We start from the raw sequence: 16,772 nt of genomic DNA, 5'->3' as shown, positions 1-16,772 counted from the left end.
AACTTCGCTCACATGTTGTCAGCTTATACTGAGAACGCCATCTGCATAGATGGCAAAGCTTTCAAGTCATTTTGCGAATAATTGTTGTGCGAAGTCAGAGTAAACAATTCGCAATCAAGTGATAGAATCAAAGTTGATGGGGGGTATTATGTGTATATGCACTGGTCTGCGTGAACTTGCATATTTGTGAGTGGTACTCGCAGCTGCGTTCCAAACAAGCAATAAAATGCACTGCGCTGCTTTAAACACAAATTTGCCGTATACATTCAGGAACATATATGTCAAAAGTGCGGCATGCCCGCTTATGAAAATGTGGGTAAGGCATAAGGGCAGCTCCACTCGGGTTCTTTTCGTATGTCTGAAAGGAAGTAAAAGAAGAAAACTATAGTAGCAGCAACAATGTTCAGAATGTAAACACCATCATTGTATCCTAGTACACCACCTGAGTTCACTGCAATATTCCATGAATAAAAAAAAACGGCACTTTTTAAAGATATTCGCAAACAAGAGCTGATCATATGCAGAACAAGCAGTAAGATCTTATGAAATTTTGACACGCTAGGTACAAAATCGCCTTCGAGACTTGCATCCACCAAAAGTGACAAGGAAGAGCTATTCTTTTCCCACGACAGAGCACTGAAGCATCCTTGCCAGGTCTGCACAAATGTAAGTGCGCTGACTGTTGCTGCCCAGCAGAACCCGCACGAGAAGTCGGTGGTTTCCAGAGTCTGCCCAAATTTGACCTGTCTTTAACAATGCGTGAGTGGATTAGCGCAACTTTTGGCGGTATTGACCGTTCACGTAGTTAAGGGGAGTGACTGAGAAAAGGCTGCAGATTCTGCGTTGAGGTGTGAATCTTCGGCTGGGCGTGATAACTCGCAGAGGATGGTCAGGTGGCGTCACTGGCAGGTACCACACCTAAGATTGAATTCTTTCCTGCACATTCTAGCGACGTGGTTTTGTGTTCCACTGTGGAAGCAACAATTGGTGTACTGTAGCATCGCACGCTTCTCTTCAGCCGACAGGTTGGCATTGCAAGCAGCGATCATGTGATCCTTGCTGTGGCAGAGTGGGCACGCCAGTCTAACAGACAAGGTAGACCCCGTTGGGGCGGAAGAATGGTATAAATTCTGTGCCATACGTTTCTTCGGATATCTGGGTTCTGGCTTCGTCTTGCGACACCCGACAAGACTTTAACCGGCCCTCCTCCCGGATTCCCAATTGAATGCTGAGAAACGTTTATAATTCTCTTCTAGGCTCATTCGGTCTTCAGGGGTTTTGGCGATGCTGGAGGTGCAGTTGGAATCCTTGGACTTTCCCCTGTACATAATGGCAACATCCTCTGGCAGATATCGCACCAAGACACGGTTTAAGACCACGGCGTGCTGGTCGGGCGCAACTTCGAGACCTTCCAAGGCAGTAATGTGGAACTGCACAATATCATGCAGCAGACGAAGCTTTGAAAGTTCTGACGAGCATTTCACGGGGCTTAGCCCAAGGAGATGATCGACATGCCCGTTCACAAGCAGATCCTGGCGTTCAAAGCGATCTGTGATGGTATTGATTGCAAGGTCGTGATTTTTCTCCACTTGACGAATGCCCTCAAAAGCTCGCTTCTCGTTCCAGGTCAAGTAGGTGAGGAGACGCTTAATTTTTTTGTTGCGTGGCAGCTCGGTATTTTTGTGAATGGTAGCGTCGAAATGGCCCCAAAAGGATGGCCATCCACAGAGACTATCATCGAAAAACTGTACCTGTAGCTTTGGTAGTTGAACTGAATGCTGACGGTGCTCTCTCACCTGGCCTGATACGCCGGCGGAGATGTTCAGAGAGTTCGGAGATGTGTGGTAACTAGGCCCGGGTTCGGTCACTTGAGCCTGCGTACTGGCCGTTCTCTCACGTTCTTGAAACCAGATCTTCGCGCGCGACACCGCATAGAGAATTTTCTCGTTGTAATCTTGCGCCATTCCTACTTCGTGGTCGAGGATTTCTTCATCTGTGGTCGTAAGGATGATGTCATCGACCTTCGGCAGTACTGCCTCCTTGTCATTGAGGTAATTCATGCGGCCGTTAATCTGAGAGGCGTCATGATCCGGTTGCAGCGAGAGGTTCGTTAGAAGTGCCAGGGCTCGGGTGACACCAGATCTGATTTAGCCGCGCTTCTTTCGAAGGTGGTCAGGGTTTGCCATGGCCGTAACGTGAAAGAAAGTCTCTCGAAGGGCAGTCCCGGGTTTTGGCAACAACAATGTAGCGAAGTTACTCTTCGCCCTGACGTGAAAGAGAGACGTCTATTTATTGCCAATTCTAGAGGCGAACTGTCCCGACCAAGTGCGCGTTCCCCAATTCACCCTCTTCTTCGATAGAGTGCGGCACGCTCCAAGTTCTTCCGTTATTATTTTGTAACAGAAGTCGATGAGGAATAGGCTCCCTATTGCAAAAACAGCGTGATGCCAGTACGTTTTTTAACACTGGTACATGCTGGAGACACTGATACACGCTTGTAATCACTGGCACTTCACTGGGCGCACTGGGAAAAAGCTGTGTCGCACTGGTAGGGGCGCTGGCTCAACCGGTGTGATGCTGGTGCGCACTGCGAAGCGCTAGAAGCGCTGAAGTTTTCACTGGCTAGTGCTGGTGAATACTGGATCTCGCACTGTTTCTACCAGCGCAGCTGCAGCGTGCATGCTATTGTAGCGTGTGCTGTTGTTTGTTTCGGTGTCGTTGAATATAAAACGCTTGATTCGACAGCAAGGAGAGATGCTACCCTAACAGATACCAAGCATACGTAATTTTTACAGCGCACGTACGTATCGCAACAACTATAGTGCACCTTTATCGCATATGTCCCCGCGTAAACCGGTCATATTCGCATCATCCGTGTATTGCTTTAACGATTCCAAGTAGTATTGTTAGTAAGCCTGGAGCTGCACGCCACTCCCAACACAAACAGGAAATTGTTTTTGCCACAAAGTTGAGGAAACGTAAATGAGCTCCCTCGATCGCATCCAAGCTTTCCCAGCAGAGGCGAGAAAAAAAGCTGTCGTTCGATTCCACCACACCACACAAATGTATGTATGGTCATGCTTATCCTTCTACTTACTTCAGGTAAGAGAGATGTTCCGAAGCTCAAATGCAGAATCTTCAACCATACCAACTCAACGCGTCGAGAGCGGTCTTACCCAGTGCTCGGCCCAGCCAGCATTAAACCTGTCGTGCCAGCCGCGTTGGTATATATGTTACCGGCGCTTCTTGCTTCGTGTACACACAACTTTAAGGTGTGAGAATAACCGTAAAGTATAGTTTAGACATCCATGAACCTAAATCAACTATTTTGTCTTATGTCGTTGTTCGCACAAGGAGCGCTGACAATCGAACGTCACGCTTTCAGCTACGCAGGCTGTCACCGAAAAGCTGCTGGCCGCACTTGGCCGGTTCATCTCCGACTGATATGCAACAACACGCAATTTTTAGTTGGTGATTTGGTACGCCTCCGTGAACTGACTCCCTGGCATACGTTTTCAGCGGATTGCATTGGTATTTCTATGGGTGTTTTTAATTGTTTGTATTGATATAACTGCATATATCTGTACACTGGCACGACCGCTGTATACTGCCAGCGGAGGCCAGAAAAGCGGCTGTCGCTCGGCATCACCACTCCGTAAATGCACTTCTGGCATTGATTGACCTTCCACTTACTTCAGGTACAGTTTAGGTAACAGTTAGAAATATTGCGACGTTCAAATGCAGAAATTTCAAGCATCGCAACTCAGCTGCTTCGAAAGCAGCCTTGCCCAGTGCCCCGTTCCAGCGAGGCCTATCGTGCCACCCGCGTCGGTGTACATGCTGCCGGCGCTTTTTACTTCAAGCAGGCACAATTCTAAAGTGTAAGAATGACTATAAAGTACAACTTCGACATCCCTGAACCTCAATCGACCACTTATGTATGTGTCCTGTGCCCGCGCAAGGAGCGGCGACGATCGATGTGTCGTGCTTTCAGGAACGTAGGCTGTCACCGAAAGCTTCCTTCTGAGCGCAGGAGCCGGTACTTCTCTGACTCGTACGTAAGAACACGCAATTTTGTGTTAGTAATTTATTACGCGTTAGTGAACTAACATACTGGCATACTTTTTCAGTGGATTGCATTAGTCATTTCTTCGGCGGTTTCTCAGTTGCAGGTATCAATATAACTGCAAGTATATAATCTTGCACACCCGATGTGTACTGCAACTTCGTCGCTTGCACAAAAAAAAAACTCTATATTCACTCGTGTTCGTGGATATCTACCAAACAAGACATGTAAATCATCTGTACTTGTTGACCAGTACCAAGTGCTAGAAACGACTATTAAAGGAAAAAAGACTAGCGGCGGCAACAGCTGACAATCTGTGGCAGCTCCTCCAGTAAATTTGAGATTTTTCAGCGTTAAGACGCAGATGGTTCAAAGCACTGTGCTCTCTTGCTAATACCTGCACGTCATTCAGTGCCCAGAAGCCGTTCGTCACTGTCGAATAAAGACACAATTGTTATTTGGAAAAGAATATTGTGTCAATCTTGACTGTGCGACTTGTAAACATGAAGTGAAAGGCGCGCTCTTCGGATAAATAGTTGTATTACAACCCCCATTAGGCATGTTCTGCCGCGGCGTTGTGGGTAGCGTACTCAGTTAGAGGTCAGGAGGTAGCCAGTGTAAATCCCGTGAAGCAGTGTTTTATTTTATTATTGTTATTTTTTTATTTTTATTGTGAATGCTCGTTATTTTACATATATATATATATATATATATATATATATATATATATATATATATATATATATATATATATATACCTATTTATTTATTTATTCATTTATTTATGGCGAATTCTCACCCCCGTTTTATCTCTGGGAAACCATTTTGCGCAGAGTACTGGGACGCTGCCGCTCCAGCGTCCCAGTACCTGCGCTGGGAGGCGCTGGTACCAGCACAATACTGGGCCCTTTAATCAGGCATGGCGCTGTTTTAGGGGCGTGGCTTATGGCGTGGCTTTTGTATCCTTCGTAGTACGTAACCACCAGTGGCACATACCCGAAATAGGTATAACATTTTACCTCCAAGGGGGTGCCGGTGAGAGATTTCTTCTGTGCGTTGTTTAACAATAAAAAATAGTGCTCAATGTACATGCCAATGGCTGCTAATGAGGATTGAGAGACAGAAGCATTCGGCTTTTAGTCAACGCGCACGCTGCGATCCCTATTAGCAGCCATTGGCATGTACATTGAGCACTATGAGACAAGAAATGGTTGCTACATTATACTCGCTGGGTGTAACCTCCTTAGTTTTGAAAAGGTTTAGCGAGCGTTTAGCCGCAGGGCCATGAATACAATGAACTAGTATATACCATGAATGAATTCGAGGTAGTTAAAGGGGGGAAGCAGATACGAAGCGCAAGCCGTAAGAAATTAAAAGCTGAATCCTTCTGTCTCTTATTTCACATTAGCAGCCACTGGCATGTACATTGAGCACTATCTGACTGAAAAAGGTTGCTACGTCATACTCGCTGGGCGTAACCTCCTTGGTTTTAGAAAGGTTTAGCGAGCATTGGGCCGCAGTGCCATGAATACAGTGAACTAGTATATACCATGAACTCAAGGTGGTTGAAGGTGGGAAGTAGACCCGAAACGCAAGCCGTAAGAAAGTGTGCGTGTGCCACCTCTCGTTTAGTCCTTGGAATGTCCACTGAATGGCGGTGTTCTATATAGGGAATATATGATAAAAAGATGCGAGATGGTGGGACTTGAAGTGTTGAATAGATGGACGAACGGACACACAGACAGATGCATGGATAGACGCATGAACGGACGCAGGGGCGGATGCATGAACGAGCGCAGGGACGGGCGTACGAACAGACGCATGGATGGTCACACAGACGGATGAATGGACGGATGAATGCTTCGCCCCACTCTCCATCAATCACTCCGTGAATATTCTGCCATTTATTTGCAATAGGGCTGAGTAGATGATGAATGGGCTGATGAAGACAATGAATAATGCAGCTACATAAAATGTTTCATTAAACTGAGAAGTGAGCCCTACAGGCAATATCATTCGAAAATCTAATAAGTACTACATGACAGTTATACATTTGATTATGCCATGAGTTAAGATGAAGATGGGGACTTGAATGAAAATAATATTGCTGAATATAGCACGTTGGTGGAGCCAGTGTTTGAACAAGACAATTTGTCTAAGTTGTGACCGAAACTCTGACGCACATTGCTGGCTTAGTAATGAACAGTCCTTTTCTTTATTAACAAGCTCCAACATTCGTTCAATGATTTCTTCATTGGGTATACATACAATCACACTCATTGCAAATCATCAGCTTTAACAAATAGTACTATTGCAATGATGGTGAGCGCGAAGCTTAAGTACCAGAGGAATAGCCTTTTAGCAGGAGAATGCCTACTCAGGCCTTTTTTAGCACAAGGCTGTCATGCTTAAACACCATTGATTCAACAAGAGTACTTCCATTCGTAAGGGCAGTAAACCGCATGGAGGTTGCTGTGACAACTTAGACAAATTATTTTCGTTCAAGCATTCGAAGCAACCTCAATTATATCCTGAAAAGACTTGATTGGTTCCAACAACAAACCGTTCATTAGTTTGACCCTCATTGAAGTCCTGGTCATCATCACAACTTCTGCCACAGTAGGCTGCGCAATTTTCATGTTGTGTTTGATAGATTTTTATAGATACGGACAGTAGGCCTTGCTACTCCATTTAAAGCTCATTCTTTACATGTTTGCTTTAGGGACTTTCTTATCAGCCCTTTATACGTCCACTGCACTTGCAGGGCTTCGCAATGGTCAAGAAGTTATGTTGTTTTGTGTGAGCTGAATCCACGTTATACGTGCATAAGGCCAGCTCTATAAAAAGCACAGTAAAGAAATAGAAAAAAGGTTAACTTGAATAAACAAACAGAAGGTATCATCTAGTGCTTCTCTTTTAAGTATAGAAGGTGAGTTCCTTACCGACTACTGCACTGTCAGAAACCATCATGCTGATATACGACATTATATAACGATTCAAGTGATAGACTCCAGAACAAAGCTTCCTGCTGCTCAGAAGAGGCAGCGAACTTTGTGCACTAAAAGCAGAAGGCTTTATTACACAGATATGGGGAATATTTGATAGCAAGTATTGAACAAAACTGCCCTGAGTACCTGTCAAAAGGATAAGGACAAAATAAGAAGCTAAACATATGATGAAAGCAGTGATTTACATTTTGCAGGAGGTGATATAGTCTTGCACAATGCATTCATAAACTGAGATCCAGCAAGTAGACACATGCACTGGTTGTGAGATATAAGAAACTGACGATGCATCTTTCAAATGAATAGGAAATTATCCACCTGGGTGTGCGTTCTAGTTCACATGATACTCAAGGTTTTAGAGTGATCATGATTAACAAAATGTGATTATTTCCGCAATAAAAATTAGTAAAACACAAATGGAGAAATTGTAGTTGAAAAGCAGGAAGAAAAGTTTAAAACTCCTACATATCCAAAAAGTGAATGATGATGAAGGAGCTTGCTCAAGAGGTCAAAAATGGTAAACAGATCATTGGGAGCCCTCTGTGCCACCACCTTGGCTTCTGCGGTGTTCATAATGGGAGTGTCCGAAACGCCGCAACAGACATAGAAGAAGTGAGAACCATTTTGGTGAACTCCCGCGCTACGCCCTGCCGTGCCGGACCAGTGGGTTTTCTCCGCAGTGCAGTGAAGGCCGCACCAAAGCGGCGGGCGTCTGCTACACGCCCGATGTTCCGGCCGATGTTTGCCAACAATGCGGTAATGTAGGCAAGATTTACTGTTGCGTCACTCTTACGCTATACTGTAGCGGCTCACGACACATATAACACTTTTGGTAGCTCTAAGCGGTGATCTTGTATATCTTTTTCTGCTGTTTTGTCACGGCACTCATCCGCACTTACGCACCCGTTTGAACCATGAATTATGCTCGCACGCGTCGTGAGCGAAGGTACCCAATTTGGCTTCATGTGGAATATCGAACGTAAACCTGCTGTATAAGAGAATAAGCTGCAGACCACACAGATAACACCAGGAAAGTGTATCATGTGGTACAATGTGGGTTCGGTAGTCATCCGGCGTGTTCTGAGCATATTCCGAACTGTCTTGCCTGTAGTTGCCACACCTCCCACCCCCTTCCACCCCTTTATATCTGTCTCTCTGATAATCGAGCTCTTTCGTGTTGTTCGTCTTTTATTGGTCAGCCGCTCCGTCCTTTGATCTCACTTCCTCGATTTAACGCGTTTCCTCACACATATATTTATTTATTTATTTATTTATTTATTTATTTAGTTATTTATTTATTTATAATACCCTCAGGGCCAAATGGCATTACAGAGGGGAGTGGATTACATTGAATAACACATGGTACATGGTGGGGAGGGAAAAATACAGCGTTAGTACGAATATAAGCAAAAGTCAGCGTACAAACAAAAAATGCAATAAATAGGTCCTGCGTATACAATGTTAGCTACGGTATCACGATAAAGATGGTTGTCATTAATAGCAATGATTTCAGGGGGAAGGTGGTTCCACTCGCGAGAAGAACGAGGCAGGAACGACTGCGCAGCTGCGTTAGTACGATAAGTGATAATTACAACCTTGTGACGGTGATCGACACGGTTGGAAAAATACTGGGGTTGCAAAATAAGTTCGTCGCGCAAGATGGGGTGGTGATACAATTTATGAAAAGTTGATAGGCGGGAAACTTTTCTTCGAAGTGACAGGGTAGGCAGGGACAGATTATTTTTATTATATATCCTCGTAGTAAATAGTTATGTCGTGGTAACTCGTTTCCATACGTTATATCAGTTCTTTCACTTCGTGCGATCAATTTCCTTTATATGGCTGTGCTTCGCGCTCTGCAGTTTCAAGCCTTTTCATTGGAAACGGAATGTTCTTTATCGTCCTGGCTTCGGAAAAATCTGACTCGCGCAACTCTCAAGTCTCGTTCACTTGATAAGCTTACAGCATCACTAACTTGACATGCTTGTGATTTACGTAACGACTATTGCTATTATTATTATGGTGTATGACGCGCAAGCCTACTTTTTCTGGGCAGAAGTAATTCTGACAATTCGTGGTCTAATGATTTGTCTTGGCCAGGGATTTAAAGTTTGGTGACCAGCAACATTAATCTCACGATGCAGAAATTATTTATACATTTGGGGAAAGTGACCACGTAGGTAAAATATCCGCAAAAAAAATTGGCAGATCCCAAGTTCAGTGGGAATCGATGATATGCGAAGCCCGAATGAGGAAGATTGATATGCCACTTTCAAATCACCAGGACGTTACGAGGTGGAGGCAAATTATGCCACACAAGACTTCCTTGTCATGATTATTATGTTTGGCTGTGTTGTTTACCTTCGTCATCTATTCACGTCATGTGATGCCGAATTTAGTATATGTGGAGCTAGCAAAATGCCCGCGAGCACGCTATGAGCGTGGTATGTTTCTATGTTCATACATAACACTCGTCTCACTCATGATTATCATGTTTGCACAAACCATATATATATATATATATATATATATATATATATATATATATATATATATATATATATATATATATACATATATATATATATATATATATATATATATATATGTATGTATACCTTCGTCATGCATTCGCGTCACCTAACACCACATTTGGTATATGTGGAGTTAGCGAAATGACGTCGAGTGTATCATGAAGGGCCCAATATGCTCCAACGTAACGTTGACGCGCGCACGCTGGGCACAGTGAAACTACGTTAGCAAAACGTGAGCACTCTATAGTATGACGCCAAGCACGACCAGCGCGACCAGCGTTCATTGACGCGGCCCAACGGCGACCGGCGCGAAATGCGACATGTTGCAATCGGTGCCAATGGGTTACCTAGACAGCACTGCGTCTGCCTCATTTCGAGACAGAGGGACGCCAGATGCGCTGTAACGCGCATGCGTCAAAGCAACACAGCACGCTCCTGCGAGTATATGGCAGGACCAGCACCTGCATGGCGTGGCAACGCCAACGTGACAAGACTTAACTAACGCCGGCGCGCACGCGCACCGGGTCACGTCGAAGTGGATTGGCGCCTTGTCTGCTGCATGTAGTCATGTTATCACATGACACGCATCTCATGATTATCATGTTTGCACCAGTCACATAACTTCGTCATTTATGGACGTCACGTAATACCAAATTCGGTATATATGAAGCTAGCGAAATGGCCGCGAGCGCATCATGAGTGTGGCATGTAGTCATGTTGTTATATGATACGCATGTCGTGATTACCATGTTTGATTGTGTCATTTACCTATGTCGTCCGTTCGTGTCACGTAACACCGAACTTGGTATATGTGAAGCTAGCGAAACGGCCACGAACGTATCATGAGCGTAGCATGTAGTCATGATGTTACATGACACGGATCTCATGTTTATCATTGTTGTACTAGTCTCATACCTTCTTCAAGCATTCACGTCCCACTATATCAAATTTCGTACTCGTACTAGTAAGGCTAGCGAAACGGCCGCCAGCATATCGTGCGTGTGACATGTAGTCTTGTTGTTACATGACACGCATCTCATGATGATCATGTATGCACCAGTAAGATACCTTCATCATTCGTTCATGTACCGTAATACCAAATTTCGTATATGTGACGCTAGCGAAATGGCAGAGCGCGCATCATGAGCGCAGTGGCATGTTGTTTCATGACACGTATGTCATGATTTTCATTTTAGGGTCTTTCGCTTTTGTTCGCCATGCAATCATGTCATACCATACCAGTTTTGCAACATTTCATGTGAATAAAACCACCGAAAGAGCAGCAAGACAATGAAACGTAAATGATGACATTTGTGACATCCATGTCATAATTTTTATGTTATTACTAGTCGAATGTGCTCGTCATATAGTTATGTTATGTCATACCAAGTTTGGTATGGATACCATTATCCAAACTGCCAGGAGAGCTAAATGTCGTAGGTGGCTAGATAGATAGATAGATAGATAGATAGATAGATAGATAGATAGATAGATAGATAGATAGATACATAGATAGATAGATAGATAGATAGATAGATAGATAGATGGATAGATAGATAGGTAGATAGATAGATAGATAGATAGATAGATAGATAGATAGATAGATAGATAGATAGATAGATAGATTGATAGATAGATAGATAGATAGATATATAGATAGATAGATAGATAGATAGATAGATAGATAGATAGATAGATAGATAGATAGATAGATAGATAGATAGATAGATAGATAGATTAACGTCCCGTAATACAAGACTTTGTACATGCGAAGTTAAGAAAATGCCACGAGCACATGATGAGTGTGGCATGTAGTCATATTTTTGTCGCTTGTGTTCACCTTGCCATCACGTCTTAACATACCAGTTTGTTCAACATGCCATATGAACGAAACCACCGCAAGAGCAGCAAGACCGTGAATTGTAAATTGTGACATTCATGACGTACATGTCTTGATTTTCATGTTATGACTAGTAATTTCTGCTCGTCATGCAGTCATGTTATGGCGTAGGAAGTTTGGTATCAATACAAATATGGAAACGGCCAGCAAAGCTCAAAGTCGTAGGTGGCTAGATAGATAGATAGATAGATAGATAGATAGATAGATAGATAGATAGATAGATAGATAGATAGATAGATAGATAGATAGATAGATAGATAGATAGATAGATAGATAGATAGATAGATAGATAGATAGATAGATAGATACGCTCAGAGTCACTGAAGTTCGGTAAGAAATGCTTCGCATTTAAAACTCGTATGGTCCCTTATACATTCACCTAAGATCACTTCGCGGCAAAAGCTACGTTCTTTATTTATCTTCTTTGATCCCCTCCTCTCCCTCCGAAGAAGTTTTGTACCTAATGTGGTTACACACTGCCACCGTGATCGAATGTATTGCAAGGTTTGTGCATGACACTTAAAATACCTTGCCTCTGTGATTAACCAACGGAGGCAGCGCAAACTGACCATGTCCGTTGGTGACGTGATCGGGACACACGCTGAATAAAGACCTAATGCCGTCAACAAGTTTAATAATCTCCTATGTCGTCATGTGATCTCTTTTTTGCAATACTTGTGATGACGCGAGCCGCCAGAGGTTGATTTCCGTGTTTGATGAGGCAGCTACGGCTTCCACCATGAGAAAAAACAGTATAAAGCAAAGTAAAATAATTGATAACACTGAACAACCATGTACGCCTGAGTTCACTTTACCAACTACCACCGGAAAACAAATGTGATACTCAGATATATTCCCGTGGTACACAAAAGACTTCATTTGCCTAAAAGTTTATCTTTTTATATTTATTAAGCAGATGACAGACACGCTACGTGAGTTAAGGGGAAAATATGGAGGTGTCTCACACTACTACGTAAAAAACCTCAGCAAAAAAAATGTTGTGTATGCTATTTAAGTCATCAGGAGAAAGCAGTACACTGCAACCAGGTGCCCCTTTGACGTGCAGTCAATCCCTCAGCTGTGCCAGCGCTAAGTACCATGAGTCTTCAATATATCTGAAATTAAGCTTGAGTTGTTGGAATTTGTCATCATTGCGTGTGGCAAGTCCTGAAGCAACAAACGCACCTCGCGGAACTGACGTATACTGATGTTCAGCAATCCTTGTAAATGATAACAAGCCCTATGCATGAATGACCAGAGCTCGCTCCTAATCAACGTCCCTCTCTTTCTCTCTCTCTCTTTGTAATATATATATATATATATATGTATATATTCGCCTTTATTATTTTATCATACAAACTGCTATGTTTGAGGGATTCCCTAAACAGGTTCAAATAATACACTTTCACATCTGTAAACATCCCGTATTTTTAATCAGGCAGCTATTCAACTTGTACAACAGGAATACGGGTGTTCATAACTTTCACGGTAACCATGGACATTGGTAGAGAACTTTAAAAAAGACGTCTTTTATCCAGAAACTTCGGGGAGCGAGATGTTAGTTTACCTTGCATGCCTTTTCTCTAAAACCCCAGAATTAACTCAGGTTTCAATATCAGTGATCCACGATACCTCAAAAGCAAAAATAAGCCAACAGTAATGCGGTTGTACGGCCGTTCTTACTCTTTCGTTTGTTTCTCTTGTTCCCGATGTGCTCTCTTCATAATAAAGCACTAGTCTAGCCTAAATAATTACCGAGTAAAGCTGTGTGCAAAAGGCTAGAAAACCACCGGTAACCTTGAACGCTGGGGCTCGTATACAATTGTGAATGACACGGTCATTGTGCGTAAGCATTGCAGCTGATTGCACGTGTAATTTCTCACAACAGCTACCCTCATGGTGATGCCTCTGAGTTTTTGCAATCTGTTATAGCCCCAGACAATCCCACAGTGCTTGAACGTTGGTAAGCTCTATTCCACACTGCATTATCAAACCTAAACTGACTTCAAGTGATCTGCGTGGAAACAAACGCAAAAATCTGAGATGCAGTTCGCGTTGGGCATTCCTGACAGGCTTTGTCGGCGAAAATGAAGTGAGACAAAAGAGAAAATGAGAATTGGGCGTGGCATTATATGTACAGGTGATAAAAGCTTGCGTTATTATTTTATTCGCAAAGTGACCATTGAGCAATGATTTTGGCTAGGCTTAAAATGCCACAAAATTCAGTATATTCTTGAATTGCTGCTTTACAAGAATAGGCTTCGTTATATTCTCTCACTACAATGCTTAAACATTGTACTCGCCATAGAGGCCTAACTGCACAGAACGCTTCAGGTTGTAGTTAATAAAACTAGACATGAACCTAATTATAGAGGTTAAAGTAAGGTCATTGGAAATTTTTGAACGTTGAGGTAAGGTTTTTAAAGAGCGCACGAATTGTGCTGTTTAAGATTTAGCTTGGGAATACTCATTAGGTGTTTTTTGGTACTAGTAAAAGGTGAGGTGTGAATGCCTGCATTCTTACAATAATCACATGTTATACAAATATCCTTAGAAGAACTTCGGCAAGCACAAATTGTTGTGCCACGGTAGAGTAATGAATCGGCACTACCCTATCGTACTCTCCAAGGGACAACACACAGTGGTCATAATGGCATTATGATTGCCTAATTATTATTCATGTACACTTCTCGTCAAAACCTTAGGCATCACTTTGTCACTGTAGTTCCTCCATCATTCTGTATCTGTGGTGTTCCTATATACTGAAACCTGAATTCTTTTATTCAAGGAAATTATTTTTAAAACATAGAACAACTGTCATAATTGATCTGCAGGTAGGAAAGTATGTTATGAAACAAAACAGCACATGACCATCCGAGTTCATGCAGGCGTGAATAGCGGTATCAAAAATGAAGCGTTTACGTACTAGGCATGGTTGCCCATTTTGTGCTGTCCAATTAGTTCCGTCACTTTTATTGCAAAAGCATGTTGTATAGGCTCCTATAGTAACCTGAAAAAAATATATATTTGTGGAACTTTGTTACAAAAATGGCACGATGCTTTTTATGCAAGCACGAGACGTGAGAAAATATCTGTACTGTTTCAGTAAGTGAAATGATTCGCATTCTGAAATACACATATTACATTTAGAAACAAACTTTTTGTCTATCTATACAAAAAAAGAAAGATTTAGTTCTTGTTGCGTTTACGTAACAGCCACCAATAACAAAATGTAAAGTAGGTAGGTGATAACCTTTATTAAGGATCCAACGGGAAATCACTGGCCCACGCTAGGGCTTCAGAAGAGTTTGTATTATGAAGGTGAAGCTACTATTTTTGACGCGCTACATATATTAACAGTGTGCCCCGACTGTTCACATTCTCGTCGTTAACACAATTTTATGTAGTATTGTCATGACGTCAGAGAAGAGGCCTTGTGGCAGAGATTGAGATGATGATGATGATGATGAGACCTCCACTAGGGCTTTTGGCCACTCAGGGGGATTGGCTAAGAATTCAGGATATGACACCTAAGGCCTTTCAAGTAATACACAAGGGATACATAATTCTAACAAAAGTAGGATACCACAAGCAGGTAGTTTTTTTAATAGAACGCGCGAAGGGGTTCTTCGTCCGTTTGATGTCCTTATAGCACATGCATGACTATCATCGTCTTTGTTGCCGCAAGCACTAGACATTTGCTTCCCTCCCAAAGGTGCATTGTGCCGATGCGCAATTTAGGCACTCTGCCAGGCGCCTTGATTTCATCGCAGCAACGCGGCAACCAGGCGCTATCTAACTAGATAAATACGGTTTAATACGCATCACGTTCACGACTTCGAGTAAATGTTTTCGGCGCTTGGAAGTACAGTTACTGTCAGAAACAACTTTGTAGTTGGCGTCGTACAGGCGTCGGATGACTCTGTATGAGCCAAAGTAGCGTGTTATCAGTTGTTCAGACAGCCCACGTCGACGTATGGGAGTCCAGATCCATACAATGTAGCCTAGTATGTAGCTGATGAACTTGTGTCGGATGTCGCTGAAGACTGATGCGCACGCACGCGAGCTGTCTGGGTTCCTGGGCGCGCTGAGGGAGTTCTTCGGCGTCTACATGGATATGACCACATTCAAGCGGCAACATGGCGTTCACCATTGTCGCGACTTCGTGACTCATTCGACTGGTATCTTGCCGAGCACAATATCAGGTAAAGTTTACGTACCCCCCATTTCTGACCCTAGATTTTTTGTTCCGTGTCAATGTACATGCATAGTATGTCTGTGAGGGTCCTATGGAGGTGCTCCGTCAGTCTGTTTGTTTGCGTATTGTACATAGTTGTTCTCCAGTGAGCTCTACCGCTGAGTCTGAGAACTGACTCCAAAAGCTCTGCGGTGAAGGTAGGTCCTTATCTGCGATCACTGCTCGAACGATGTTTTCGATGAAGAATTGAGCGGCTTCTGCTGCTGTGCCGCACTGCATAGCTTTAGGCTCCGCATAACGGGAGAGTTAATCAGTGACCACAACAATCCATCTTCAGTGATGAAAGTTGAAATTGGGCCCAGGAAAACCATTCTAAGCTGGGCGAACGGCTTTGTTGTCGCTTCGACTGGATGTAAGAGAGCGGCTGGATTGCTGGGAAGCACTTGGCGTCTTTGGCAGTCGGTGCAAGTTTGCACTTGATGTTTAACAACAGCAGGTAGCTTTGAGAAGTTGTACTTGCACCACAGTCGGCACAATGTTTCTATATAGCATACATGTCAAGAGCGGCTTCCTTATGGCATGCATCCATAGTTTATTCTCGAAGGAATTCAGGCACAAAAAGCAAGTGCCTATGGCTGGTTGTAAAGAATTTTTGTTATAGAGAACATCGTTCGACAAGCAAAAAGATGGCAGTCCTCTGACAATTCACGACGCCGATCAACGACGCCAATCGTGACCTGAAGACGTCTGTGTCGCGCGTCTCAAGCTTTTTTCACGCGCGTTAACAAACTAAAATAGTGTATTTTATTTTTGTATTGTGACTGTATCGTAATTAATCACTTGTACTTTCTTGCAATACTCTTCTGCTTTCATCTTTCGTTAAAGCATGGGGACGATGCCTTTTTAGAGGGGGGCAAGGCAACGTTTCATTTCTCAAACATTGTTAGTGTCAAGTTACACTACGTGATTCTCAGCGCAAACCACGTCTGCAGTGTTCGAGAAGCTTCAGGGCAATAGTAGATCATTTTGTTAGGATCACGCCAGCTCCGCAAGCTTTTGAGAATAATCT

The 16,772-nt window shown here is 43.1% G+C and overlaps 1 protein-coding gene across 4 annotated transcripts in view; it reads right to left on the bottom strand.

Moving 5' to 3' along the window:
• Positions 1 to 16,772, bottom strand: part of LOC142785868 (uncharacterized) — a 135,948-nt gene that overhangs the window by 67,933 nt on the left and 51,243 nt on the right. For all 4 annotated transcript variants that reach the window (XM_075883903.1, XM_075883905.1, XM_075883907.1 and 1 more), the window contains one exon: positions 14,432 to 14,515. In XM_075883903.1, coding sequence (XP_075740018.1) covers positions 14,432 to 14,515 — 84 coding nt within the window. The remainder of the gene's footprint in view (positions 1 to 14,431; positions 14,516 to 16,772) is intronic.

Source organism: Rhipicephalus microplus, chromosome 2 (assembly GCF_043290135.1).
Source record: "Rhipicephalus microplus isolate Deutch F79 chromosome 2, USDA_Rmic, whole genome shotgun sequence".
NCBI classification, from domain to species: domain Eukaryota; kingdom Metazoa; phylum Arthropoda; class Arachnida; order Ixodida; family Ixodidae; genus Rhipicephalus; species Rhipicephalus microplus.
Note: the sequence above shows the minus strand (reverse complement) of the source record. Positions and strands in the feature narration are given on the sequence as shown.